Here is a 27,786-nt window from a genome sequence, read left to right on the forward strand (position 1 = left end):
CCTCTCTTTACTCGACCCTCATGGGACTCGAACCCATACTTCAAAAGAGTTTGCTAATACAAATGAGAAAACCTACCCAGATACAGACTAGAATTGTGCTAATCCAAACACGGATTAGTTTTCAACAGAGCCCAACAGAGATCTTATTCTTTACAAAACAAATGTGATGCCCGATCACGGAGTATGATTGAATACTCATACTTAAAAAGCTCCTTTCTAAGTTGTTGAATCAAAATAAAAAAAAACCTAATTCCTATCAATGGAATTCTAAATAAAACAACACGTGTAAACGTCTCAGGCTTCTAACATAAAGCACTGAGAATAGGACAGACGAAAAATGTCTGAAATCACCTAACATACAGGGAAACTTAAGGTTCGGCCTTAACCAAAGACCTGCCAATCAGCCAGCCTTAACCAAAGACAGCCGTACGCAGCATAACTCCAAAAGTCCTCGCTGTAGGTTTCAGTAAAAATAAATAAATAAATGTTGATCTAAAAACCTAGAACCAAGGAAGCCGTTCCTTCTCAATTTGGCTCATGGGAATTGAAGGAATTGAATAACAACTGTGGGCAGCTCTTATATACTAATGTGCTAACCCGTTGCAGCACCCCAAAACTAAAAATGCTTCAGAATCTAAAAATGGAAAACCATTAAATTTGAAAGCACGTGAGAAGTTACCAGCTTCAACCTCTTCCTCTCCTATCTTTAACTCTATGAATCCCTTTGAAACTAATAATAATAATAATAATAATAATAATAATAATAATAATAATAATAATAATAATAATAATAATAATAATAACAATAACCCTAAACAAATATAGCTATCCAAAGAAGAAACTGATAAGGGAAGAAATTTATGTAAGACCATTCCTCTACAATAGAATACATAAAATATACGATACGTTACATAAATAATATAAATATGCAAAACAGATTTAAATATCACACACTTATACGTATATAAATATATTCAGACCTAGAGAAAGTATTACCCATGAAAAGAAATAATACACAAGTGAAATGATACCTTGACCATTAAAAGCAGTAAGGGGACGTAAAAAAATGACCACTTACAAGTTACTATAGTAAGTCTAATATAAGTAGTTTTTTCTAACACAACAGGACACTTGAATACCTTATTGGGTACCGGTACTGCTATCTTTTATAATTACCTTTAATTTTATCCTCTTCTTTCTAATTCTTCTTCGTACTTCATGTGCTTATTTATCCAAAGCTTTTGGTTTCGTATCTTTAATAATAAAGTTCATTGTAACTGGGATGCTTGCTTGTTTTCAAATCCAATATAAAATCACAAGCTGTCTTCAGTACAAAATTTCACAGACAAGGTAGGTGCATTAAGCAGCAGAACTTTTCCATGTCATTTAATACCACAAAAAAGTCTTAGATTGTCGGCAAAGCTCGCAACAGTTCATAGGCCGGCGCCAATAGAACTTAAAAAATCTATATTCTTTAATTTTAATATTCCAAAATAGGACAAAACAAGATTTTAATCTACAGTGTACAGTGAGCCTAAGGTTTATAGGAACAACTTTTAATACTATAAGAGAGTCTTTTTTTTCTTTTTGTCTAACATTTCATAAACGGCTACGTCCTCTTTTCGGTAGAGGAATTATTAATACTTCGGATTTACAATGTACAGTCAGGTCCAAAATTATTGTCTATAAATATGTTGTTCTAAGAATATAATTTGATAACGAATTCGACCGATATTTCTTATAATGTTAGTATATGTATAATCGGCAAAGACATGTATGTGGAAAGTTTCATGTCAAAAGAGCAGTAAATAAGAATAAAACGAAAATAAAATTTTCTTGTCCATTTAGCAACATTTAATTTTACTCATTATAATTTTCGTATTTATAATTCTTTTCCTATGAAATTTACCACAAATATACATTTTCCGATTATACACAGTAGTATCAGTATTAAAAGTACCCTACAAAATCATTATCAAATTATATTCTTACAAGAAGACAGTTATAGATATGCGACAATAATTTTGAACATGAGTGTACTTCATTTGGTTTAAATGATTATATTGGTTTATCGAGTAACTAGACAATTAATCAGATTACAATTTTAATAATATAATTTACATGCATTATATAGATTAAAAGACGAAAGCATCAATAAAGTGATTTGCGCATTATTTAACGAATGTGTTTTTGCTATTTCATTGCTCTCACGGTATAGCACAGTATAACTGTAAATCGGTATACTTCGAGTCAATCAGCAAATCAATCAGCTCTAGTCAATCAACAATAAAGTTCAGATTTTTGATTCAAGATACTTAGATAAAGACGACTGACAAGGGAAGGTATCCAACTCTTCGACGAGTTTCCCATTGAAACTTTCACAAGTGGAAGGACATGTTGAAAGATGGAAACCTGCTTACTCCGACGATTCGCAACGTCGTCGAACAGAAAGTATAGTGATCATTCCCTATAACCTCTGAAAGTTATGTATTCTGGTTATACACGCCTTGGATGAGATATGAATGTGATACACTGGAATTCTTTTCGCACGAAGACAAATGTTGCAAGCCGTGGTAATTGTGATCTCTGGTATGCCACTGATGCGAATCGATGTCAAATGGAACACGATATGGGATCGTTCGTTCCAAATGAACACGTTTACCCGGTGAAGAAAAGGGACACGCTGAAACAGAAACGCAAAAATGGCTTTCTATGACTACTATTAATAATAATAATAATAATAATAATAATAATAATAATAATAATAATAATAATAATAATAATAATAATAATAATAAATGTATGAGCAAAAATAATAATAATGAGAAGAAGAAGACAACAAACATATTGTTAGGCCCGTTCAGTAACGAAGAACTTCAACCCGTCTTGAGTGTTCTCTAGCACTGCTTTGAATTTTTGAAACTCTACAAACAACCATACCCCAGCCGATATTCGAAGTCGGGACCCTTGAATAATTGTCGTTCGGCTGTTGAGACCAAGGAGGCAAACAACAATTACATTCTTCATCGAGTACTCCTTGTTCGTAAGTTTTACCCAAACCATAACATACTTATCGTATCCGCATCCGCCCTACTCACCATATTTAGCTCATGTAGATTTCTCACTTTTCCTGAAGGTGAAACTAAAACTGAAAGGTCGTTGCTTTCACATCAATGACAAGATACAATGCGAATCGCCAAAGATTCTGGATTTTCTGACATAGCAGGACTTCGAGGCTGCATTCAGCAGAGGCACGAACACTGGAACAGTTTCATTGCTCTCTTATTGCGCAAGGCGTTTCGTCTGCGATGATGTTCAACGTTATGTAATTAGCATATTTTCTATCCACAGAATTATTCCGGGAACTTGTTTTCAGTTCTCCCTCATACAATTTCGTACTAGTACATGTGCATTGTATACTGGCCATTAGTAATAAACATATAATAGTACATATCGCTCATGCTATTACATATTCTATATTCTTATTAGCAGGCCCAACGCACGTGAATAATGGTTCCCTATTGTATTCACTTGATGCGTAATCCCCTTTACGTTAATTTTCGAAAATGGACCTGAGGTCGGAAAATGGATTGCATATTTGGAAGCATTATCAAACGGAGACGACAACGAACATAATTCGATCCCGATTGGCCACTTCCGGTTGGTTTTCGGAAGGTCATATCCGGCCGGAAGTGGCCAAATTGGGATCAAAATATATTCGTTGCCATCTTCGGATTCCACACATGGAATTTATTTTCCGATCTCACTTTCGGTTCCGGAGATTAACAGGGGGTACATATTGACCATTCCCGGATGGAAGTGACCACTCGGACGTTGGGTCAACCTCTATATATATATATTCTTACTCCTTATGGCCTGGAGACCCAGAATATGTGAATCCGGCTGCCCTGCACCCACTTCCGGTCCGAGATTTCCAACCGGAAGTGAGATCAACCTACATTATTCATGCTCATAATGGACTACCAACTCTGAATATATGGTTTGGCCAGCTCTTCGACCTCTTTCAGCTGCTCAGAAATCACTTCCGGTTACATCTGACGAAGTTGTAGATAGCTCTCGAGCCCCGCTTATATTTGGTAGTGAATCCCTATGTCACCCACTAGCTTATTATTATTATTATTAGTCTTCGTCTTCTTCATCTCCTTGCCGACCTGGTGATCGTGTGGGATGAGACGTCAAGCCAGCGATTCCAAAGTCCTGGCTTCGAATCCCGACTGGGTATGGTTGCCGAAGTCCTTTATTCCTGAACGGGACCAACAATACCTTTGTTTTCTTCTTCTTCACATTATTTTTATTATTACAAGTACTTGTCATACTACAAGTTAATAATACTAATCATACTGCTACCTCTATTACTACTATTATTATTATTATTATTAATAATAATAGAAAGCCATTTTTACGTCCGTTGTGGTATTAACGTTTCCTTTTTCTCCACCGGGTAAATGTGATTGTTTGTAGCTAACGATAGCGTATCGTGCTCCATTTGACATCGATTTGCATCAATGAATCAGAGATCACAACCACCAGCGACTGTTATTATCTTGAATTTGCAACATTTGTCTTCGTGAGAAAATTAAATTCCAATGTATCAGATTCATATCCCATCAAAGGCATGTATGACCAGAGTATATAACTTTCAGGGGTTCTGGGAACGATCATTATACTTCCTGTTCGACGACATTACGAATCGTCAGAATAAGCATGTTTCCATCTTTCAACACATCCTTCCATTTGTGCAAGTTTCAATGCGATACTCAATGAGGAGTTGGATGGCTTCCCTTGTGAGTGCGTATTACAAATAATAATGGCCTTGGTAGGGTTCAGTGTGTTATCTATCGCACATTCTGAGTGAGGTTAAATGCTATTTTCTTTCGCTGCGCCTGAGTTTCCTTTCGGTAGTTTCAGATTGCAATATTTGATAAAATGAATTTGAGTTTATGCTTCACTAGCTGTGGGATGCTATCATAATACTTTGTATTTGAGTTGAGTTCCATTATCTTTTCTATCCGTTCCTTCTAAGGCAGTAAAGCTCCTTTTAGCGGAATATTTTAATACTGTGAGTTGTTTCTACAGGGCATGTCAACTATGGATTCCAACTGAATACTAATCATCAAACTTTGAGTTCTTTGTGTGTAAGCAGAAATACTGATAAATCATTTAGCTTGATCTATTTATATTATTTATTTAAAACTGTAATTTACCTATTTCTGCCCAATCATCTTAAAGTCGGACTCAAGTATTAAATTTTATCAACGAACTTAAAAATTTCGTTACTGAATTCTCTATGTCTGTGTGTCTGTCCGTCTGTCTGTTATTTGCGATTTTTTTCAATCTTGAGCCCTCCATTCGACAGAGCATCATAAACTACCTGAGAAAGTGATAGAATATTTTGCGTCACTTTTACTGTTCTCAAGATATTGGCCAAAAAACGGTCGATTTCTAGAGATTTAAAGATCCATATCTCCGGAACCATAAGTCATAGAGAGATGATATTGGCGTTGATCAATACCTAAGAGGGTGGTGAACATAGTGGTACCAAATAGTGACCGGTGGCCACCAGTTAATATCGGTACCAAAATGTTTACTATACTCTTCGGTGTTGACCAACACCAAACATCATATCTCTATTACTTACCGTTCCCAAGATATTGGCCAAAAATAGTATCGATTTCAGGAGATTTAAGGAACTATATCTCGGGAACCGTAAGTCTTAGAGAGATTAAATTGGTGTTGATCAATACCTAAGAGGATCGTGAACATTTTGGTACCAAATAGTAACCGGTGGCCACTGATTAACTGCCTACTGGCCAACTGGCTACCGTTCCTCAGATATTGGCCAAAAATGTTCGAATTTCTAGATACTTAAGCAACCATGTCTCGAGAACTGTAAGTCATACAGAGAGATGATATTTTGCTATTTTTTGCGAGAAAGAGAAGAAGTTGCGGATAAAAAGATTTACTTTTACATCTAGGAACAATGACAGTTATCCTTCCCGCTCCATCTTTCTATTCTTTTTAAGTTCATTCTGGCAATGCTCTTGGTGCATTCTCAACTGGTTTTAAATGTAATTGTTGTCACATTCAAACCTTCTGAGCAGAAACGTTATGTTAGCCTTAGATTTGAAACGTTATGCACCACTTATCTCACGAAACATAGCCAGCTGTCTTGTCTGCTGCTCGCAGTTACCCACTAGAAGCTGATAACTGTTAAAACTAAGGTACAAATAATAGAACAAACACGTTTATTGGTCTCTTAAATCAAGTTAACATACGACAACACTGAAATTCACCACCAAACGATAACAGTCTCGATTGGTTGCTTATATAATTAGTCATGACAGCTCCCCCGTCATTGGCAGGTGAAACACTATTTGAGTTCATGAATTAGATCAACCGAACTCCACGATGAAAACGCTTAGTACAACAAAAATTTTACTCGACTGTGCCATAAAATGTCGTAACCCATCTGGAGCAACTGGCTATAAGTGAGTTGAACCTTCATCCTTCCTGTATAGTTCAGTATCAGCTGAAGAACAGCTAAACGTTTTCAAGTGATTTTCGGAAAGTTCATGTGGATAACGTTCAACTAATCGGAAAAGCCTTCATCTTGTAGTAGAGTTAAATATTCAACCAATCAGCTAAACTTTCATCCTACAGGCTAGCTAAACGTTCAGTCAAACAGATGAACGTTCAACCTGTTTTGCAGTTATGCGTTCAATTATTCAACTAACCAGTTGAACCTTCATCCTATAGGTGAGCTAAAGGTTTAATCTAAAAAGTCATGAACTTAACGTTTATCCAAATTGTGAATGTATCTCACGTCAGCTTCATCCATTTTTTGGATGAACGTTATGGATTTACTTTTTACAGTGCACCTCCTCGACTACAGCAGTCGTAAATGTATTAGATTAACATATTGACATGTTGTTACTGTTGCTATGTATTAGCATATTTTATACTACTAAATTAGCTTATTGAATACTAATGGAATTGTTATTATACTGATATATTCACATGTTATTGGAATCGTTAATGGATTAAATATATTCGCATGCTGTTGAAATCGCTAGTGAATTAATTCACCGCACATTATTACAATCGCTGTCAGATATATATTCACACTCTGCTGACTTTATGCTATTGGAATTATTATAAAGGTAACCAAGAAAGTTCTATCATTTTTTTCTGGAGGCCTGTGTTCAATTGGCTCTCACACCGTGAGTTGAATGCGAATGGAGAAAGGCGAAGGTCAGTTGTTGGTGTGTGTTTATCCAACATACTACCTGGTTGTGGCAGCTCAGTTACACCGTGAACTTCCACAGAGCGACATGGGACATGGGACCTCCACAGAGCGTCATAAGGGAATGTATGCTGTACGATTCAAACTGGGGTCAAACGCCACTGCAGCGGGGCGGAAGATATGCCAGGCCTTTGGTCATCACACCGCGAACAGTGCAGCGGTGGTTTAACAAGTTTAAGGACGGTGACGAAGCACTTGAAGACGCACCACGTGTCGGAGGACCAATATATGTACAAAATGAAGATCTTCATTCAGCAATTGAGAAGAGTGGCCAAGCATGTGAGGAACTGGGACTACAATTCAGTGCAAGTGGAGAAACCATTCAGCAGCACCTCCATCAACTTAGGAAGCACTACAAATTGGGTCGACAGGTCCCACATGATTTGACTTAGGGCCAGAAGGCAACGCGAGCAGACACTTGTGTTTCTTTGTTGTCTCGTCTGAAGAAAGAGCCATTTCTGGACAGGGTGATGAGAAGTGGGTCTTGTACGAAGCTCCACGGCGCCGTTGTCATTGGTTAGCATCAAGGTTCCAAATGAGCCGAAACCAGCACTGCACCAGAAGATGGTCCTCCTGTGTGTTTGGTGGACTGCTCGCGGAATTGTGCATCGGGAACTGCTACCAGCTGTGTACTATCAGCAGTTGAGTCGCGTTAAAGAAAAACTCAAAACTCTGGAGCCAACACTTCTGAATCACAAAGGGGTCCTCATGTTACAGGACAACAATAAGCCCCATGTGGCTAGTATGATCCGGGATACCATTCTACGCCTTGGATGGGAAACACTATTGCATCCGCAATACTCTCCGGACATTGCACCGTCCGATTATCACCTGATACATTCCTTGGACAATCACCTTAGAGGACCAGTTCAAATCCCTAGTAGAGGTGCAAAATGCACTTGATACCTTCTTCGCTTCACGGAACACCAAGTTCTACCGCGATGGAAATCATGGCTTGCCAGAACATTGGCAGAAGGTCGTAAATTCTGATTAGGACTACTTTTGATCTTCCAGGTATATCTTAGATGACATATCGATGTTCGAAAGTGATGGGTGAAAAAGCGACAGAACTTTCTTGGTTACTTTTATAGTATGTATATTCACAGGCAGTTTGAATCGTTGCTGCAGTAGCACATTCTCGCGTATTCCCGAAAAAACCCACTTAGTAGATCAATCAAGTTCTCTTGGAGGAAGTTTGCGAAAAAATTCACGAATATTATAGGTAAAATATTGCTTAAAATAAGTTCTTTGAATAGTATTTAGCATATCACGCTTTTATAAAATGTTCTAACATAAATGATAAAACTATTTTGCTTTCTGTACTTACTTTTCTCTGGGTTCTAGATACCATCGAATAATTACCTAGAATTCTAACTACATACATTTTTAATTGATGTGTGTTTCGATAATATTCCAAAACATTTAAATACATATAAACAAAATTAATGAAAGAGACAAAGGTAAAGAAGCAAAGAACATCAAAGAAAATATATTTACCGGCTTCTCCTTCCCTGATGACATAACTTCCCTTCTGGAACTCTCTGGAAAACATGGAATCTACAATTTCTCTAACTTGGCTGGAGTCTAAGTTTTTAAGGAAGTCGTTGTCCATAATAGCTTCCTTAATCAATTGCTTAGACCTGTTAAAGAGAATTAAGAATTATGTTTCAATAGCTGTTAGTTGATATTGTTTGGTTTAAATTTTGTATACAAGAGTGCTTGAATACTAAGTTTCCGGTTTAGTATGCAAAGAATATATTTTAAGAAAAAAAGAAATTTGATATGGTACACAGAGCATGTTGGTTACGCACTCGTATAAAAGAAAATATCAATTTAATGTAGATAGTAGTGTTCATTAGGCATAGTAAAGCAGAGGATAGGTCTTCAAATATTAGAGCAGTCACTTTCATCTGGATGCTCTGTGACATCTCAGTTTCCTGCTCGTATTCCCAGTAAACCAGGCAGAGAGAGAAAGGAGAAGACTACAGACCTAACGTTAATTTAAAAAGAAAAAGATAATGGTAACTGGCAAACAAAGCATAATTAATGGTTTTGGAGATATACTACCCGTCTAATCGCGACTAATCGTTACACTACCAACGCTTGTTTTATTCTATTCCATCTAACTCTTTCCCCCTCCTTTTGTGCTCACGCTATTCTCTCTGTCCTGGGTTTCATCATAAAGGCTAGCTCCTATATCATATCTCATCCAGTTGAAAATGACTGGATTAGGTATGAGAATAGTCAAGATGCAACCAATATACTTATAGAACTGTGAACCTGGATGAATCCTCGACATATGCCTGTAATCTATAAGCCAAAGAAAACAATCTTAAAATGACATGATGAATTATTATACTTTATAATGGGCTGGCTTTCTCGCTTCTTGTGCGGGAGCCCTAAGGTCAAGTCTCTGAAAGAGTACATATGATTTGTACCACACATTCAAGAGTATATACAAGTCATATATAGCTGATGAAATGTGCGTCAATATAGTAAGGTTTAATATAGAAAATTACAATTATTGTAGACATGAATTTTAATGGTAATTAGGTTGGCCAAGATAATTAAGTACGCTAACAGTGACGTAACTAGGGGAAGGTAAACGGGGCTTGTGCCCCTGGCGCTGGATTAGAAGGGCGCAAAATTGAGCGAATATTTGGGGGAGCGTTTTGGTTTGATTGGGCAGGGAACGCTAAGGCGAGTTCTTGCCCTGGGCGACAACTAGCGTATTTGTGTCCCTCTACGCTAACGTCGCTTTTCCCTACCTAGGATGGAAAATTCTGGAAACTTCCTCCTAATTACTATCTTCAAAACTTTTCTTTAAAAAAAACTCTTGTGTCATTTACTGTAATGCAAATAAAAGCGTAGAACTTTGAACAAAGCAAATATATTATAAAGGCCATGTACTAAAATTTCAGACGTCGTCATGGGACTTGTTGGAACTGATTGTTGATAATTAAAACTATCGGAAACGTAGGTGAGATAGCACACATCGCTACAAACGATGGCTCAACATCACAAACTGGATGAATTTCCTGGAATGATTTGAGACTAAATTCGTCACTAAATTATTTTTTTTCTAACTAGCCAAAATTCGTATATTACGTGCAAGAAATTCATCGTAATCTGGAGATGGTCAAAGAATAAAGGATTCCACCTGAGTAAATACAATGTCCATTTATTGATAAAAAAGATAATAAGCATTGAAATTTGGACAGTAGCACTACTATTAGTACTACAGGGTGACGAAGTTTCGCGTATCCTGCCAGGAATGTAGTGTCCTGTAGCCAAATAAGCATTAATTTGTTGCATACTTGTGCACCTGTACATGCTTTTTCGTCTTCCTAACAAAGATTTTTTTGTTTGTTTCACAATGTCAACTAAACTCAGGGCAATGTTGGAACTTTTTCGTCAAGGAAAGTGTCAAAGTGAAATTGTTCGTTTGCTTAATGCTCCAAAAACGACAGTCTCCAACACAGTTCAGCGATTTGAGGAGCTCAGCCATGAAGGTGACCGTCTCGGAAGAGGAAGAAAGCGCACTGCCAAAAGTCCGAGAACGGCAAGATCATCAAAAAGAGAGTGCAACGAAATCCGAGGGTCTTCATGAGAAAAATCGCTCTTGATACCGGGATCAACCGCGAATCGGTGCGGCAAATGGCTTAAAGGGGGCCAACCTCAAGGCGTACAAGCTCCAAAAGACTCAGCTGCTCACGATCGAAAACAAGCGCGTCCGACTCGAACGATACCACCTTCTCAAGAGCCGGGCTGCAGGGCAGCGATGGAAATGCATTCTCTTCACCGACGAGAAGCTATCACCGTGGAGCAGGCGTACAACCAACAGCACGACAGGACCTGGTTCACAGAGGCTCTCAGCACCTCAGTCACCGTCAAACACCTCAAAATCCGCAGCCGTCATGGTCTGGGGCGCAATTTGCGCAAACGGCAAGACCTTCCTGGTGTTCATGGATCAAGGGATCAAGTTCAACCACTAGGTGTACTGCAGCGACATTCTCGAGACCGTGGTACTTCCGTGGGCCAAGCGGCACTTCTGCGATACAGAATGGACTTTTCAGCAGCTCTGTTCCGGGTGCAGAACCAATTTTCCGGGTTTCATTTCATCTGCGGAATAGCCGCCCTAATCCTCGGATCTCAACCACATGGACTACTGTGAATGGTCGATTTTGGAGGCCAGGGTATGCACTACACGTCACAAAAGTTTGGAATCGCTGAAGCAATCGCTGCGTCGTGAATAGAACCGATTGTCGCCCGAGGACCTGCGGCCCATTGCCGAACCTTTCAAATCACGTTTGAACGTCTGTATCGCCGCTAAGGGCGGCCACTTCGAAACCGGGTGACCATATTGTTCCTAAATACTCATGTTCTTGGTATTTCGTGTTGTTGTATCATGAGGGACGTCCTAGAGGGTATGGTGGCGGGAAAGAGAGTGAGGGGGCGAAGGAAACTACAATTAATGGATAATATTAAAACAGAAAGATCATACGCGAAGACGAAGAGGTTAGCGGAGGACCGTGGAGCATGGAAGCTTCTCAGCTGCGGCAAGAGACCTGGCAATAAAGGCAGAATACCTATGATGATGATTGCAAAATGCTTTCAGTTTAATAAATCTATGATAACAAACATTCGTAGGGTTATTTCTTGTCGCCCTGTACATATCGATCGGTCATTGGCATCAAAAGGGATAAATACAAATACCTTTACATCTATCAAAATTCAAATACATACAAGCACACTAACAAATAGTAATCTACCATTGTAAACACTTTCTATTGTCGTATGAACAGGTGATTTTCTTTGGGAGTAAATATTGAGTATGTAATTTAACTCAAGTAATGTTTCTAATCTTTCTTGTGCATAGAGTTGTCACCCGTTGCGATGTTGGAGAAAATTTCCGCGTCCCGACGTATTCCAGTGCAACATCTGCCAATGACGCATTCTTAGCTACTGGGTCGGCACGCTCGTTTCCCCGAATGCCCGCGAGACAGCGATTTAATGTTATTTGAAGCTGTCGAGTAATATCGCGAAGGTATCTACATCGGCAATAAAGAAGAGAACGTAAACATAGAGTAGAGCCGACACAGGAGTTTGGGTCTACGACAGAACATTGTTGACGGCGACAGAACTATGTGGCACTAAGAGCACAGCAGTGGTGGACTCAGTTTTCTTGCTAAAATCGCTCTAAAAAAAACCAACGTTTATATGCACTTCAACATAATGTTCATCCAGAAAGATTTTTAAGAATGCCGCCATGTGGCTATCAATACCCCAGTCATAAAGTTGTTTCAAAATTCCGCAACGTCAAGTTGTGTCGTAAGACTTTTCTAAATCAAAAAAATTGCAATAAGATGATGTCAATAGAAAGTAGGCTTCTTGAATTTGCATATCGAGGTTAGCAAGATTGCCTGTAGGAGCTAAAGTAACTGAAACTTGCTTAACAGAGTTTGATTCTAAATACAAAACGATAATCTTCTTCACCAGTTGGTCAGAGAGCTTATAGACATTTCGTCAGAGCAATCTGTCTGTAGCTCGTGATTGTTATTAGGGATGGCCAGAACCGGTTCTTGGTGGAACCGGTTTTCGGGTCTGAACGGATCCGGTTCTAGAAGATCCGGTTCCGGAACCGGTTTTTCGGATCCAGGTCTGGAACCGGTTCTTCGGATCCAGGTCTAGAACCGGTTATTCGGTTCCAGGTCTGGAACCGGTTCTTCGGATCTAGGTCTGGAACCGGTTCTGAAAACAGAACCGGTTCCTCGCGGAACCGGTTCCGCTGGAACCGAAACTTTGTTACCATCCCTACCTAAACGCGAGCTGCTGGCAAGCTGTGAACAGTATGCTAGATGAAATGGTGGAAGCGACAGGCAGGCTCCCAGACGGTGGCAGCTTGTCTCATTTGGCTAAATAAACTGGGTAACTGGCAAACTCATTGGCTAAACAGGCAAACTGGCCAGCTCATTTGGCTAAACACCCACTGGTGGACCAATTTTTTTTTCTGGGGGCACAAGCGGGTCTGGGCGGGGAAGGCACAAGCGCATGGTCCTCTTTGCATTTTTTTTGAAGGTGAACTTTGTGCCTTCTTTACAGGTCTTTGGAGGCTTTCGGATCCAGGTCTGGAACCGGTCCCTAAGATCCGGTTCTGGAACCGGGTTTTCAGGTCCAGATCTGGAACCGGTTCCTAAGATCCGGTTCTGGAACCGGGTTTTCAGGTCCAGATCTGGAACCGGTTCTTAAGATCCGGTTCTGGAACCGGGTTTTCGGATCCAGGTCTGGAACCGGTTCCTAAGATCCGGTTCTGGAACCGGGTTTTCGGATCCAGGTCCGGAACCGGTTCCAGAACCGGTTCTGAAAACCGGATCTCCGAGAACCGGTTCCTCGCGGAACCGGTTCCGCCGGAACCGGAACTTTATGGCCATCCCTAATTGTTATTACTCTCTTCTCTGATTACAAGATGCAAAGCATCAGAACCACCAACGAGGTGGGAACGTTTCCTCCAACCAGACGCGATTAAACAACTGTAATAATCCAAGCTGCGGATCGTGAGACGTTGCGCAACCAAGGTGCATTTCGCCAGCCCCCCCACCTTGGAGTTTCGAAACAAAACCTATGGCAATCGTTTGTGCTACGTTTGTGCCGGAATGTACCGCAAAAATTTTCGTTTGTACCACTTCCGGTACGAAGTTATAAGGGTTTTAAAGTGGGAGGGCTGGGGAAACGGCAGCCCCCCACCCAAGAATTTCAAAACAAAACCTATGCCAATCGTTTGTGTTATGTTTGTGCCGGAATGTACCGCAAAAATTTTCGTTTGTACCACTTCCGGTACGAAGTTATAATAGTTTTAAAGTGGGGGGCAAACTTCAGAAACATCAAATTTTATACAAATAGAGATAGAAACATAGAGTTAACGGCAATCGTTAGTGCACTTAAAAGCACTAAGCACTAACGTTAGTGCTATCATATTTTGGGATTTATTCAAGATTTTTGGTGGGGGGCCAACTTCAGAAATATTAAATTCTATACAAATAAAGGTAGAAACATAGTGTTAACGGCAATCATTAGTGCATCATTAGTGCACTTAAACGCACTAAGCACTAACGTAAGTGCTACTATATTTTGAGATTTATTCAAAAAATTTGGTGGGGTGGTCAACTTCAGAAATATCAAATTCTATACAAATAGGGATAGAAACATGGGGTTAATGGCAAACGTTAGTGCATCGTTAGTGCACTTAAACGTACTAAGCACTATCGTGGGTGCTACCATATTTTGGAATTCATTCAAGATTTTCGGTGGGATGGGCAACTTCAGTAATTTCAAATTCTATACAAATAGAGATAGGAACATAGAGTTAACGGCAATCGTTAGTGCATCGTTAGTGCACTTAAAATACTAAACACTGACGTTAGTGCTACAATATTTTGGGATTGATTCAAGATTTTAAATGGGAGCCAACTTCAGAAATATCAAATTCTATACAAATAGAGGTAGAAACATGCAGTTAAAGACACTCGTTATTGTATCGTTAGTGCACTTAAATGCACTAAGCATTAAGGTTAGCATTACCATATTTTGGGATTTATTCAAGATTTTTGGTGGGGCCAACTTCAGAAATATCAAATTCCATACAAACATTTAGTGCTTTCTAGAAGCACTAACGATACACTAATGAATGGCATTAATTTTTTGTTAGTGCTTGAAGTTGACGCAAGTTCACCGTGACCTCCATAGATATTGTATCTGTAGCACCTACACTAATGAAGTACTAACGTTAGGGGTTGGTGCACTAAGAACCACTAACAATTGAACTAGAAGATATCATTAGTCAAATATTACTAGCTTTTGAATATGGCGGAAATTTGATGCAATTAAAAATTCCCAATAAATGTCTTATAGGAGTTTAATGACATGTAATTGTCCATAACTACACTAATATTGAAGGACAAACGAAACTGTTAGTGTTCTCTGGAAGCACTAACGATTGCACTAGAATATATCACTAATACTCTTGAATTTGCCGGAAATTTGATGCAATGAAAAATTTCCCATAAATTTATTATGTGTTTCGTTACATGTAATTGGCCATAACTAAACTAATATTGAAGTTCTAACTAAATTGTTAGTGTTTTCCAGAAGCACTACCAATGCACTAACGAATGGCACTAAGTTTTTAGTTAGTGCTTGTAGTGGGGGCTAAGTTCACGATAATTTCGAAAGTTTTCTTTCCTTGTAACATTAGTGCTTCCTAGTGCACCAACACCTAAGTTTCGTGCTTCATTAGTGTAGGTGCTATAAGTAAGAAACCTTTGCGGGCCAGCGTGAACTTGGTTCCCACTTCAAGCAGTAACGAAAAATAAGTCCATTCGTTAATGTATCGTTAGCGCTTCTGCAAAACACTCATAGTTCCGTTAATGCTTAACTATTGATGTAGATATGGCCAATTATATGCCACAAAAATCCCATAAGAGATTCATGTGGAATTTTTCATTGCGTCAAATTTCCGCCAAAATCAAAAGCACTAATGACCTCTTCTACTGAAATCGTTAGTGCTTCTTAGTGCATTAACACCTAACGTTAGTTCTTCATTAATGTAGGTCCTACAAGTAAAGAAACCTTTGGAAGCTTTCATGAACTTGGCGCCCCACTTCAACCAATAACGAAAAAATTAGAGCCGTTTTCGTTAGTGCTTCATTATTAGTGTAGTTATGGCCAGTTACATCTCAGGAAACTCACATAAGAAATTTAAGGGGAGTTTTTCACTGTGTCAAATTTCTGCCAAATTAAAAAACACTTATGATCATTTCCAGTACAATCCTTAGTGCATCGTTAGTGCTTCTTCGTGCACCAACCCCTAACGTTAGTGCTTAATTAGTGTAGGTGCTACAAGTAAAATATCTTTGGTGGTCAGCGTGAATTTGCGCCCTCTTCAAGCACTAACAAAGTAATTAGTGCATTCGTTACTGATTCCTGAAAATACTGACACTTTGTATGGAATTTGATATTTCTGAAGTTGGCCCCCACCAAAAATTTTGAATAAATCTCAAAATGTGGTAACACTAACGTTAGTGCTTATTGCGTTTAAGTGCACTAACAGTGCACTAACGATTGCCGTTAACCCCATATTTATACATCAATTGTATGGAATTTGATATTTCTGACGTTGACTCCTAACCAAAAATCTTGAATAAATACCAAAATATTGTAGAACTGACATTAGTCCTTAGTGCGTTTACGTACACTAACGATGCACTAACGATTGCCGTTAACACTATGATTCTACCTCTATTTGTATAGAATTTGATATTTCTGAAGTTGGCCCCTCCAACAAAAATCTTGAATAAATCTCAAAATATGGTAGCACTAACGTTAGTGCTTAGTGCGTTTAAGTGCACTAATGATGCACTAATGATTGCCGTTAACACTGTGTTTCTACCTCTATTTGTATATAATTTGATATTTCTGAAGTTGTCCCCCTCACCAAAAATCTTGAATAAATCCCAAAATACAGTAGCACTAACGTTAGTGCTTAGTGCTTTTAAGTGCACTAACGATGCACTAACGATTACTGTCAACCCCATGTTTCTACCTCTATTTGTATAGAATTTGATATTTCTGAAGTTGGCCCCCCCCACCGAAAATCTTGAATAATCCCAAAATATGGTTGCACTTACGGTAGTGCTTAGTTTGTTTAAGTGCATTAACGATGCACTAACGATGCGCTAAGTTTTGTGAAAATCTGTCTGCATAAAGATGGGTGGGGGCTAACTTCATATGAAGTTGGTCCCCCACCAAAATCTTCAATATCTCGTAAACGCTGATAGCACTAACGTTAGTTCTAAATGCACTAACGTGCACTAACGATGCATTAACAATGTGCTACGTTTGGTGTAATTTGGGAGAGGTGGGGGGCCAACTTCAGGCACGTATTTTTTTTGCGGTACATTCCGGTAAAAACGTACCACAAACGATTGACATAGTTTTATCTCGAAATTCCAAGGTGGGGGGTTCTGGAAAGGCAGCCCCCTAGTTCAAACTGTCATACTTTTGTACTGGAACTGATACAAACAAAAATGTTTGCGATACATTCCGACACAAATGTTGTAAAACGATTTGCATAGGTCTCGTTTTGAAATTCCGAGGGGGGATGAAAACAGCAGCTCCGTAGTTTGAAACTCTCGTATCTTTGTACCGGAAGTGGTACAGAAAAGAGTTTAACGAAACGTTCCTGTTCAAAAGTAGTGCAAAGAATGGGCATAGGTTTCATTTCGAAATTCCTGGGTGCGGGGCTGCCGTTTCCACAGCCCCTCTTGAAAACTCATATAACTTCGTACCGGAAGTGGAGCAAACGCAACTTTTTGCGGTACATTCCGGCACAAACGTAGCACACACGATTAGCATAGTCTTTCTTTCGAAATTCCAAGGTTGGAGGCTGCCGTTTTTCCAGCCCCCCCCCCACATTAAAACCCTTATAACTTCGTACCGGAAGTAGTACGGACGAATTTTTTTGCGGTACATTCCGGCACAAACGTAGCACAAACGATTGGCATAGGTTTTGTTTAAAAATTCCTAGGTGGGAGTTGCCGCTTCCCCAGCCTCCCACTTTAAAACTATTATAACTTCGTACCGGATGTGGTACAAACGAAAATTTTTGCGGTATATTCCGGCACAAACGTAGCACAAACGATTCGCATAGTTTTTGTTTCGAAATTCCAAGGTTGGAGGCTGCCGTTTCCCCAGTTCCCCACTTCAAAACCCTTATAACTTCGTACCGGAAGTGGTACAAACGAAAATTTTTGCGGTACATTCCGGCACAAACGTAGCACAAACGATTGTCATAAGTTTTGTTTTGAAATTCCAAGGTCGGGGGGCTGCCGTTTCCCCAGCCTCCCACTTTAAAACTATTATAACTTCGTACCGGAAGTGGTACAAACGAAAATTTTTGCGGTACATTCCGGCACAAACGTAGCACAAACGATTGGCATAGGTTTTGTTTCGAAATTTCACTTTAGGAGGTTTCCGTTTCCCCAGCTCCCCACTTTAAAACCCTTATAACTTCGTACCGGAAGTAGTACAAACGAAAATTTTTCCGGTACATTCCGGCACAAATGTAGCACAAACGATTGGCATAGGTTTTGTTTCGAAATTCCAAGGTTGGGGGCTTCCGTTTCTCCAGCCCTTCCCTTTTAAAACCCATATAACTTCGTACCGGAAGTGGTACGGACGAAAATTTTTGCGGTACATTCCGGCACAAACGTAGCACAAACGATTGCCATAGGTTTTCTTTCGAAATTCCAAGTTTCGAGGCTGCCGTTTCTTCAGCCCTCCCACTTTAAAACTCTTATAACTTCGTACCGGAAGTGGTAGAAACGAAAATTTTTGCGGTACATTCCGGCACAAACGTAGCACAAACGATTGCCATAGGTTTTGTTTCGAAATTCCAAGTTTCGAGGCTGCCGTTTCTTCAGCCCTCCCACTTTAAAACTCATAACTTCGTACCGGAAGTGGTACAAACGAAAATTTTTGCGGTACATTCCGGCACAAACGTAGCACAAACGATTGGCATAGGTTTTGTTTCGAAATTCCAAGGTGGGGGGGCTGCCGTTTCCCCAGCCCCCCCAACTTTAAAACTATTATAACTTTGTACCGGAAGTGGTACAATCGAAAATTTTTGCGGTACATTCCGGCACAAACGTAGCACAAACGATTGGCATAGTTTTTTTTTTCGAAACTCCAAGGTGGGGGGCTGGCGAAATGCACCTGCGCAACCAACCATAAGATATACTATCAATTCATGGAGAAGTGTTTGGTGACACACACACAATTGAATTTCTGAGTCGTGAAGCAAATGAATAATCTTCAATATTGGTGCTACGTCAATTTAAAGATTTCTTCTCGGTACGGGTTCGAAAGTGATTAAACCTGACTTATTCAAAATTCCGCAACGTCAAGTTGTGTCGTTAGAGTCCAGAGTCAGAGATAGAAGAAAAGTTTCTGCCCAATATGATGGATATCTCTCTATGGGGTTAGACTCCAGAACCCGTTTGCTGATAGAGCGAGCATGTTAGAAGAATAGTGGCCATTTATGGAGCGAATTCGACGCCAAACAGTACACTGAGAGAAAATAAAACGTATGTGGAGTATGTAAAAACGTAGGTTACATTTATAAATCCTGTAGTTTTTGGACTTAACGCACAGTATATGTATAACTGAGGAAGTATATTTTATACGTACTTTTCCTATAAGTGTTCCGAATAAACGTACTTTCCGCATGAACGAAAGAACTATATATAGGGGGTCAGGATCTGACATATAGATGTATGTAACATGTAGCTGACGCATGTAAGATATGATTTCGTATGTAATATTCGGAAGACTGTTAGATGTCAGACATCCTGCTAAGGCATGACATAACATCTAAGCGGGATAGAGGCAGCACGTAAGTAGCATATGGATAAGGTATGCTTCGTACTTATTTCTGTAGTAAACATAAGGATTCCACGTATTTTTACAATATACTGCTGTACGGATAACGGATTTTTCTCAGTGTAGTCATAGGGGTTCTATCACTGAGAGGCGATGCATAATCTTTCCAGGTTTGGTGCCTCGAAGATTTCATCAGGTATCTATAACGAAGAATGGAAAATTGTTGAAGACTCTCGTTAGTTTGATGCATGTTAAAACTACCAAGGGCACGCCGACGAGCCAGGCTACCATCACGAATTTCCGCAGATCACTATGGAACTCGCCGTTATGGACCATTGCCTCTGCATTCTGGTATGGAACCATGGGCAGCATTGATCACAGTCATAAGATTAGTCTTAACAGTGATAAAACTCACAAAGCTCCCGAAAAGTTAGCCAATCAGTACACTACGAGTTGAAGCGTCAAAAATGACATGAATTACTAACAGGGAGACCTCCACAATCACTGGAAAATTAACACTGTTACCGAGATCTGGATGCACTCTCCATGTGGTTGAAGCCATAAGGGAAATACTACACAGGGATAGGACAATGCACGAGGAAAGTGAGTAGAACTACCGTCAGTAAGGACGATCATCTTATTCTCATCAAGGAATTTCGACACCTAATGGCCATGATCTTCAGTTTGAATAAAATCTCATAGGCGATGGTACGAATTCAGATCTCCAACATCAATACAAGTGACTCAAGTTTATTCTAAAGGTGACTTCCAAAAATGTTCCAGCACGAGGAATAAACAATGAACAGATCATAATTGGATGAGGGAAGGAAGCTCGCATTTTGTATAGCGATGGCAATGCCGCTAGTGGCGTGACCTTCAGTGTGCTTATCACAACTATATATCATGTATCAAGTTAAAACTGATGACTGTAGTGGTCGAAACTGAGTTTCCTGCAAAGAGACAAACAGCCGGTGAGTGGTTAGAAATTAGTTGTTTCTAACTAACTAACTAACTCTATGGCATAGGGAACCCGGAGGTTTAATGCCGCGTTCACAAAAGCTCTCCTCTGACTTCTATCCTTAGCTAACTGCATCCAGTTTCTACTTTGTATTCCAATCTCTGCGAGATCCACCTTAATAATGTCCTCCCATCTGCGCCTAGGTCTTCCTAATGGTCGTTTTCCGATTGGTCTTCAAGTCAAGACTTTGAAAGCGTTTCTACTTTCTTCCATTCTAGCTACATGACCCGCCCACCTAAACCTCCTAGGCTTGACGACCCTAACAATGTTGGGTAAACCGTATAAATTATGTAGTTCCTCGTTATGAAGTTTCCGACATTCCTCATTCCCGTTTCTCTTGGGTCCGAATATTCGTCTCAGGATCTTGTTCTCAAATACTTTTAGTCTATGTTCTTACCTCAGAGTAAGCGACCATGTTTCGCAACCATACAGAACAACAGGCATGATTATTGTTTTGTATATTTTAAGCTTCAAATTCCTCGACAGAATTCGCGATGACAAGAGATTTTAAACCGAATAGTAACACGAATTCCCTGCTTTTAGTCGACATTTAATTTCTTCGTGAATATGATTTTTCTCTGTTAATACTGATCCTAGATATTTGGAACTATCCACTTTATCAAAAGTATTATTTAATATTTTAACGCATCCATAATTTGCTGCATTACGGTCCCGACGCCCTTCCATGTATTTAGTTTTCTCTGCATTTACTTCTAAACCCATGTCCCTGCAAGCGTTTAATAAGATCTCTGCATTTCTTACTATTGCTCTCCTATCATCTATTAAATTTACATAATCAGCATATGCCATAACCTGGTGAATACCATTCAACTCTAGACCCTGGTTACTATCTTTGATTTTCCTCATAACGTATTCCAGAACAAAGTTAAATAATAATGGCGACAACGCATCTCCTTGTTTCAGGCCATTTTCGACGTGAAAGCTCATGGACAAAAATTTTCCTACCCGGACTTTACTCTGGGATTCATTTAAACATATCTTAATTAATCTAATTAGTTTTCTCGGTATTCCAAGTTCTGTAAGAACGTTGTATAATGTTTCTCTTCTAACCGAGTGGTACGCCTTTCTAAAATCAATAAATAGTTGATGTACCGGGGTATTGTATTCCCACTTTTTTTCGAGTATTTGGCGAATGGTAAATATTTGGTCGATAGTTGATCGATTTCGTCTAAATCCGCACTGATAATCTCCAATAATTTCATCTGCGTATGGAGTCAATCTTGCTAATAGAATATTTGAAAGTATTTTATAGGATGTTGACAGAAGAGAAATGCCTCGGTAATTATTATAGTCAGTTTTGTCGCCTGTCTTGTGAATTGGAACAATGATTGATTCTTTCCACTCTTGTGGCAATTCTTTCTTGTTCCAGATAAGGAGAATGAGTTTGTGTATCTTGTTCCACAATTTTTCGCCTCCAGCTAAAATTAACTCAGCCGGAATTTCATCTACACCCGGAGATTTATGTTTCTTTAATTTCTTTATAGCGGTTTATACTTCTATTCGGTTGGGTTTTGGAATATACAGTTCTGCGGTCTGTATCTCCTTTTCTCCACGCACATTAGTTTTTGGTTGCATGTTAAGCAAATCGTCAAAGAAATCTTTCCATCTATTTAAGATGCTGTCCGTATCAGTGAGAACTGTGCCGTCAGATTTCTTTAATATATAAGCACGAGGTTGATAGCCTTTCTTAAATTCGCTGATCCCATTATACATGTCCCGGATGTTTTTATTTTTACTATTATCTTCAAGTTCCTTAATTTTAACTTTCAAAAACTCGCGTTAGTTTGTTCTAAAACTTTTGGAAGTTTCCCGCCTGATATCTGCGAAATTTTGTGTAGTTATTTCATTCGGATTTTGTAGCCAGCGTAATTTTGCCTGTTTTCTCTTCTCTGCTAGTTTAATGCATTCCTGGTCGAACCATGATTTGTTCCTACGTATTTCTGCGTGTCCCAATTTTTCTTTTGCTGATATTTTAATGCTATCTCTAGTTTTCAATCCAGGTATCCTCAACACTAGTGCACTCCGAATCTTCTAAAGCAGAGAATCTATTCGAAACTTCAATCTGGTATTCCTGTCTTACCTGGCTCTCTTCTAATTTCTTTAAATGGAATCTCTCCGTTTTCGGACAATGAATATTACCTTTATTAAACGATAATCTCTCTCGTATTATCGCTGCTACCAGGAAGTTATCAGTGTCATAATCAGCCCCTCTAAGCGACCGGACATCAATTATGCTAGATTGCCTTCTTCTATCTACTAGAACGTGATCAATTTGATTATGTGTTTTCCCGTCTGGTTATGTCCAAGTGTATTTATAAACGTCGCGATGTGGGAATTTTGTACTCTTCACGATTAGGTTTTTGGATATTGCAAAGTTCACGAGTCTAACACCGTTGTCATTACTTTCCTTATGCAGACTTTCATTCCCTATAATCGGTTTGAAAATATCTTCTCGTCCTACTTTCGCATTGAAATCCCCTAATAGAATTTTTATATGGTATCGCGGGAGTTGGTCAAATATACGTTCCACTTCTTCGTGAAAACTGTCTTTTATATTGTCATCTTTATCTTCAGTTGGGGCATGTGCATTTAAAACAATAACATCACATCACCGTCCCTTAAGAGTAATAAAAGAAAGTCTGTCAGTAACAAATTCAACCCGTTTAATTACTGGTAATATTCGTTTAAGAACGAAAAACCCTGTTCCTAACTGGTGACTTTTATTTCCTTCCCCGTAAAAGAACGTAAAATTTCCGGAATTCACAGATCCATTTCCTTCCCACCTAATTTGCTGAACTCCTACTAAGTCCATCCTGTATTTCTCTAACTCACTCGTTATGGATTTTAACGCGACTGGCCTATAAAGACTTCTAATATTCCATGTTCCAAATCTCATGTCCATTTTCTTTTGCTGAGGTCGTGCCAAGTTAGTAGTCCTTGTCCGAGGCTTTTGTGAATATTTCTGAACTAGTGTTTTTTTTTAATAGGATGAGGTTGTTAGCCTTACTCAAACCCCCAAGCTGGAGGATCACTCCTAGTCGGCTGTCCGCGACTGCTTATTCAGTATATTCGCAGCTAAGCTCTATATCTAGAGGCCTTCTCCTCGATCCGCAAACTGAGGACGCGCCATGCCGAGATGACAGGAACCCATGTTAGATTAGTTGTTTCAACTCCTTAAAAATCACTACTGAAGCCCTTAGGATTCCATTGAAGAAGCACTACAGTTAGAGAGTTTAGCGCTGAAAGCTCAATCGTGAGCTCAATCATCGTCTACTCACTCATTATCGATCAGTTCGTCCCTACGACATTCAATTGCAGTGAAATCGAAGATAGTCTTCGCAATAATGGATATTTTGTTTTTCCCCGAGAGTGATCATTAATACGTTGCTGAATATGCCAGCTTAGTTTCATTCTAGTAATGTACGGTAAGTGGTGGAGTGGTGGTAGTTTAATTAAACCACCGTTATGAGGAACACACAGAATCTTTGATCGTGGGCTGGATGACGCAGCGACTGTGGTTCCATTTTCTACAATCTCACATTCAGTAAATGGTTTTTAGGTGATAACGTCACTCGTTTGGGTGAAAACAGACACCCGGGAATTTGTGACTACGAATTAAACAGAACAGGGAGTAGAAACGCTCTCGTTTATGCGACGATTGGCATCAGTAGCGGAAATCTTTTTAACTACCATCGGTTTCGTTTCTCATTCTGAAAAGCTGGAAAGTCCGCGGCCCAAGCAGAATGATCATTCTTACAGTTAACACAGTAGGGCTTAGTCGTTGTACAGTGCTCTGCACCATGACTTCTCTGACCACAATTTACACAAATTGCAGTCGTTGCATTACAGGACGTTCTGACATGTTCGAAATGTTGACACTTGAAGCAATGAATTGAGTTAGGTGTGTAGGGGCGCACTTTTAAACGATAATATCCAGCTTCAACGAATCTCGGAAGAATTGACAAACTTAAAGTAAGAATCAGGGACTGTGTGGAAACTAGTTCTCCTAACTTCTCACTTTGTATTCGAATTACAACTACATATTGGATGCTAACTCGCATTTAATTTCGTCATCTTTAGCATTCAAGAGATTTCAACATGATATCAGTCCGCGGCTAACAGTCGGTCAAGCTCCACTGAAACGTGATGTGTTCCAATCTTATCTAACTTGAGTAGCTTCGTCGTTTACTTCTGATGTTTCACTTCAACAAACAACGAGTCATTTCGTAATTTTTTAAATGTCCTTAACTTGTTTGGCTATGTGTAATAACTGTGTTTATAACAAAAGTAAAACGGACCCTTAATACCACAGGGACATATTAAGAACTTGATATCCATCAGTCTTTTCTTTTGTTACAAGACAGCGGACTACAAAGTCATGATACTTGTATTTTTCACATTATATACACAAAGAATTGTTTCGGCCTCGCTCACATCAGATGTGGACTTCTTTGGAGATGGAGAGCCCGGACACGATATTAAAGATTCTTTTTACCTACATATGGATTTTTATTGTTAATATTTAAAAATCCAAACTGCATGTGGTGCCCGTAACACTACACCCAGACGTTCATGAGAAGAACTAACACTACTCCCGAACTAATTTTGTAGACATGCCATCATCGAAGGATTAGTGTGGAGTTAACATGGTGAAACAGAATGGGGGCTTACGAATCTCTGCCGCGATTGACGCCAGTGAAGAATTTCCTCCAAGACAGATACCAATGGAGTAACTTAAGTATAGGTTAGCTCACCAATCTCTTGCCGCGATTGACGCCAACGAAGAATTTCCTTCAAGACAGATACTAATGAAGTAAGTTAAGTATAGCTTAGCTCACGAATCTCTTGCCGCGATTGACGCCAACGAAGAATTTCTTCCAAGACAGATACTAATGAAGTAATTTAAGTATAGTTTAGCTCACGAATCTCTTGCCGCGATTGATGCCAAAGAAGAATTTCTTCCAAGACAGATACTAATGAAATGAGTTAAGTATAGCTTAACTCCCAAATCTCTTGTCGCGATGGACCCCAACGAAGAATTTCTTGCAAGACAGATACTAATGAAGTAAGTTAAGTATAGCTTAGTTCACCAATCTCTTGCCGCGATTGACGCCAACGAAGAATTTCCTCCAAGACAGACACTAATGAAGTAACTTAAGTATAGCTTAGCTCATGAATCTCTTGCTGCGATTGACGCCAACGAAGAGTTCGCCAACGATTGACGCCAACTCTTCCAAGACAGATACTAATGAAATAACTTAACCGCTTCCCGGATTAACCCGAGTTATTTCGTTTTACTAAGTAGGTCAGTCCTGGTCTAATTTTCTTCCCAAGCGTGGCTATGTTGACACGAAATATCTCGCAATAAATCGCGAAAGAACGGTCGACGATCCAAGTGCGAATTTACTCGTCCTGGTCCAAATTGAAACAAATGCGGAAATCTTAACAACTCGGGTTGCTCCACCAGGACCTGCTTACTTCGGATTAAGTGGACCGGAAAATGGTTAAGTATAGCTTAGCTCACGAATCTCTTGCCGCGATGGACGCCAAGGAAGAATTTCGTCCAAGACAGATATGGGTAACCAGGGCAAGAGTGAACGCCGGGCAAGAGTGAAAACAGTATTTACGGAGAAGGAGCAACGTCGGTAAATAAGCGAATGTTGAAAACTAGTGCGGCATGGCACATGTCAGAACGGAAAAGGAAAGGACCGTGTGCATGCAGTGTGAAGAGCAGCAGAATGGAAAGTTTGTTTTAGAAGGAACGCAGTAAAAGATTCGTAGGTCGTGTCACAGTATGTAATGTAGTTTCAGTTGAGGGTACGGGACTGGAAATAATTCATGGAAAAGCTGTATCGGTTCGTATTTCTTATCAGTAGTACGCAAGAAGAAAAGTGCTTAGACAGGGAATGGCGGGCAATGATTGGAAGATGCCTGAGGCGGTGCAAGAGTGTACGGGGCAAGCGTGAACGTTCACTCTTGCCCTTTGTGGTATAGTTGGGTAAAGAAAATATAGGAGCCAACATGTAACATTGAGTAAAAGACATTTGCATAGGTGAGAGAAATTGGCGGCCATAAACTACTAACAAAACGTTTGCATTATCGTTTAGAATTTCACAGCCTGAGCACAGGCCATACCGCATGAGAATGTCGACAGGCAATGTTGCGCTGCAACACAAAAGAAGCTAGGAACAGCAAACAAGTAATTCCCATCAAAGTAATCTAACCAATCACAAAGCATCACTCATCAGTCAAATATACCTGTACCGGACGACATGGATATGCCCTGCCAATTCTGTGGGGAACTATTTTTCTGATACCCCAAAACGTTGAAATATAGAGTTCCTGTATCATATGCAATGAGTAGTCTCACGAACAATATTCCAATTTTGATCAAAGGAAGTCTGTGTACGTGTGTGACCACTGTGTACGTATGTAGCACCGCACGTAACTGTTTTGTGACGAATGTTGAGCTGATTCCTCCTATTTTCATATTTTGTCGTTATAACATGTATGATATATTACTGTAACTTTTGTTGGCAGTTTCATTTGGTATTTGGTATTTTATAACTTCCTGTAGTTCCATGTTACCAGTTTTATACACATCTATGATTCAACGTGTTTCTTGGCGTTTATGTCTACGCTTCTATGTTTTCAATCGACTGTACAGTGTTGCTCCAACCGTTGTTTACTCTTACCCCACCACATGGGGCATGAGTAGGAAATTTTTGCTTCGCCTAAACTATGTTATTCCTCTGTATCCTCTGCTTGTTTTGTCGGAATTAGACTGTATATGTTATTAGAGATAACAGGTTTTCACATCAAAGAGATATTGTATCTTTCGCTGTCACCATTACATCGCAATTCTTTGATTTACAAAAAGTGTCCACTTGTGCCCTGGTTGCCCATACTATTGAAGTAACTTAAGTAGAATATTTAAGTTACTTCAATAGTATTTGTCTTGCAAGAAATTCTTCGTTGGCGTCAATGG

At 39.4% G+C, this 27,786-nt stretch overlaps 1 protein-coding gene across 2 annotated transcripts in view; it reads right to left on the reverse strand.

Moving 5' to 3' along the window:
• Nucleotides 1-27,786, reverse strand: part of LOC145693919 (cGMP-dependent protein kinase, isozyme 1-like) — a 912,022-nt gene that overhangs the window by 103,290 nt on the left and 780,946 nt on the right. For both annotated transcript variants that reach the window (XM_081770087.1, XM_081770079.1), the window contains exon 5: nucleotides 8,822-8,964. In XM_081770087.1, the coding sequence (XP_081626213.1) occupies nucleotides 8,822-8,964 (143 nt within the window). The remainder of the gene's footprint in view (nucleotides 1-8,821; nucleotides 8,965-27,786) is intronic.

The sequence above is a fragment of the Thermobia domestica genome, chromosome 1 (genome assembly GCF_964235325.1).
Source record: "Thermobia domestica chromosome 1, izTheDome1.hap1.1, whole genome shotgun sequence".
Taxonomy (NCBI): domain Eukaryota; kingdom Metazoa; phylum Arthropoda; class Insecta; order Zygentoma; family Lepismatidae; genus Thermobia; species Thermobia domestica.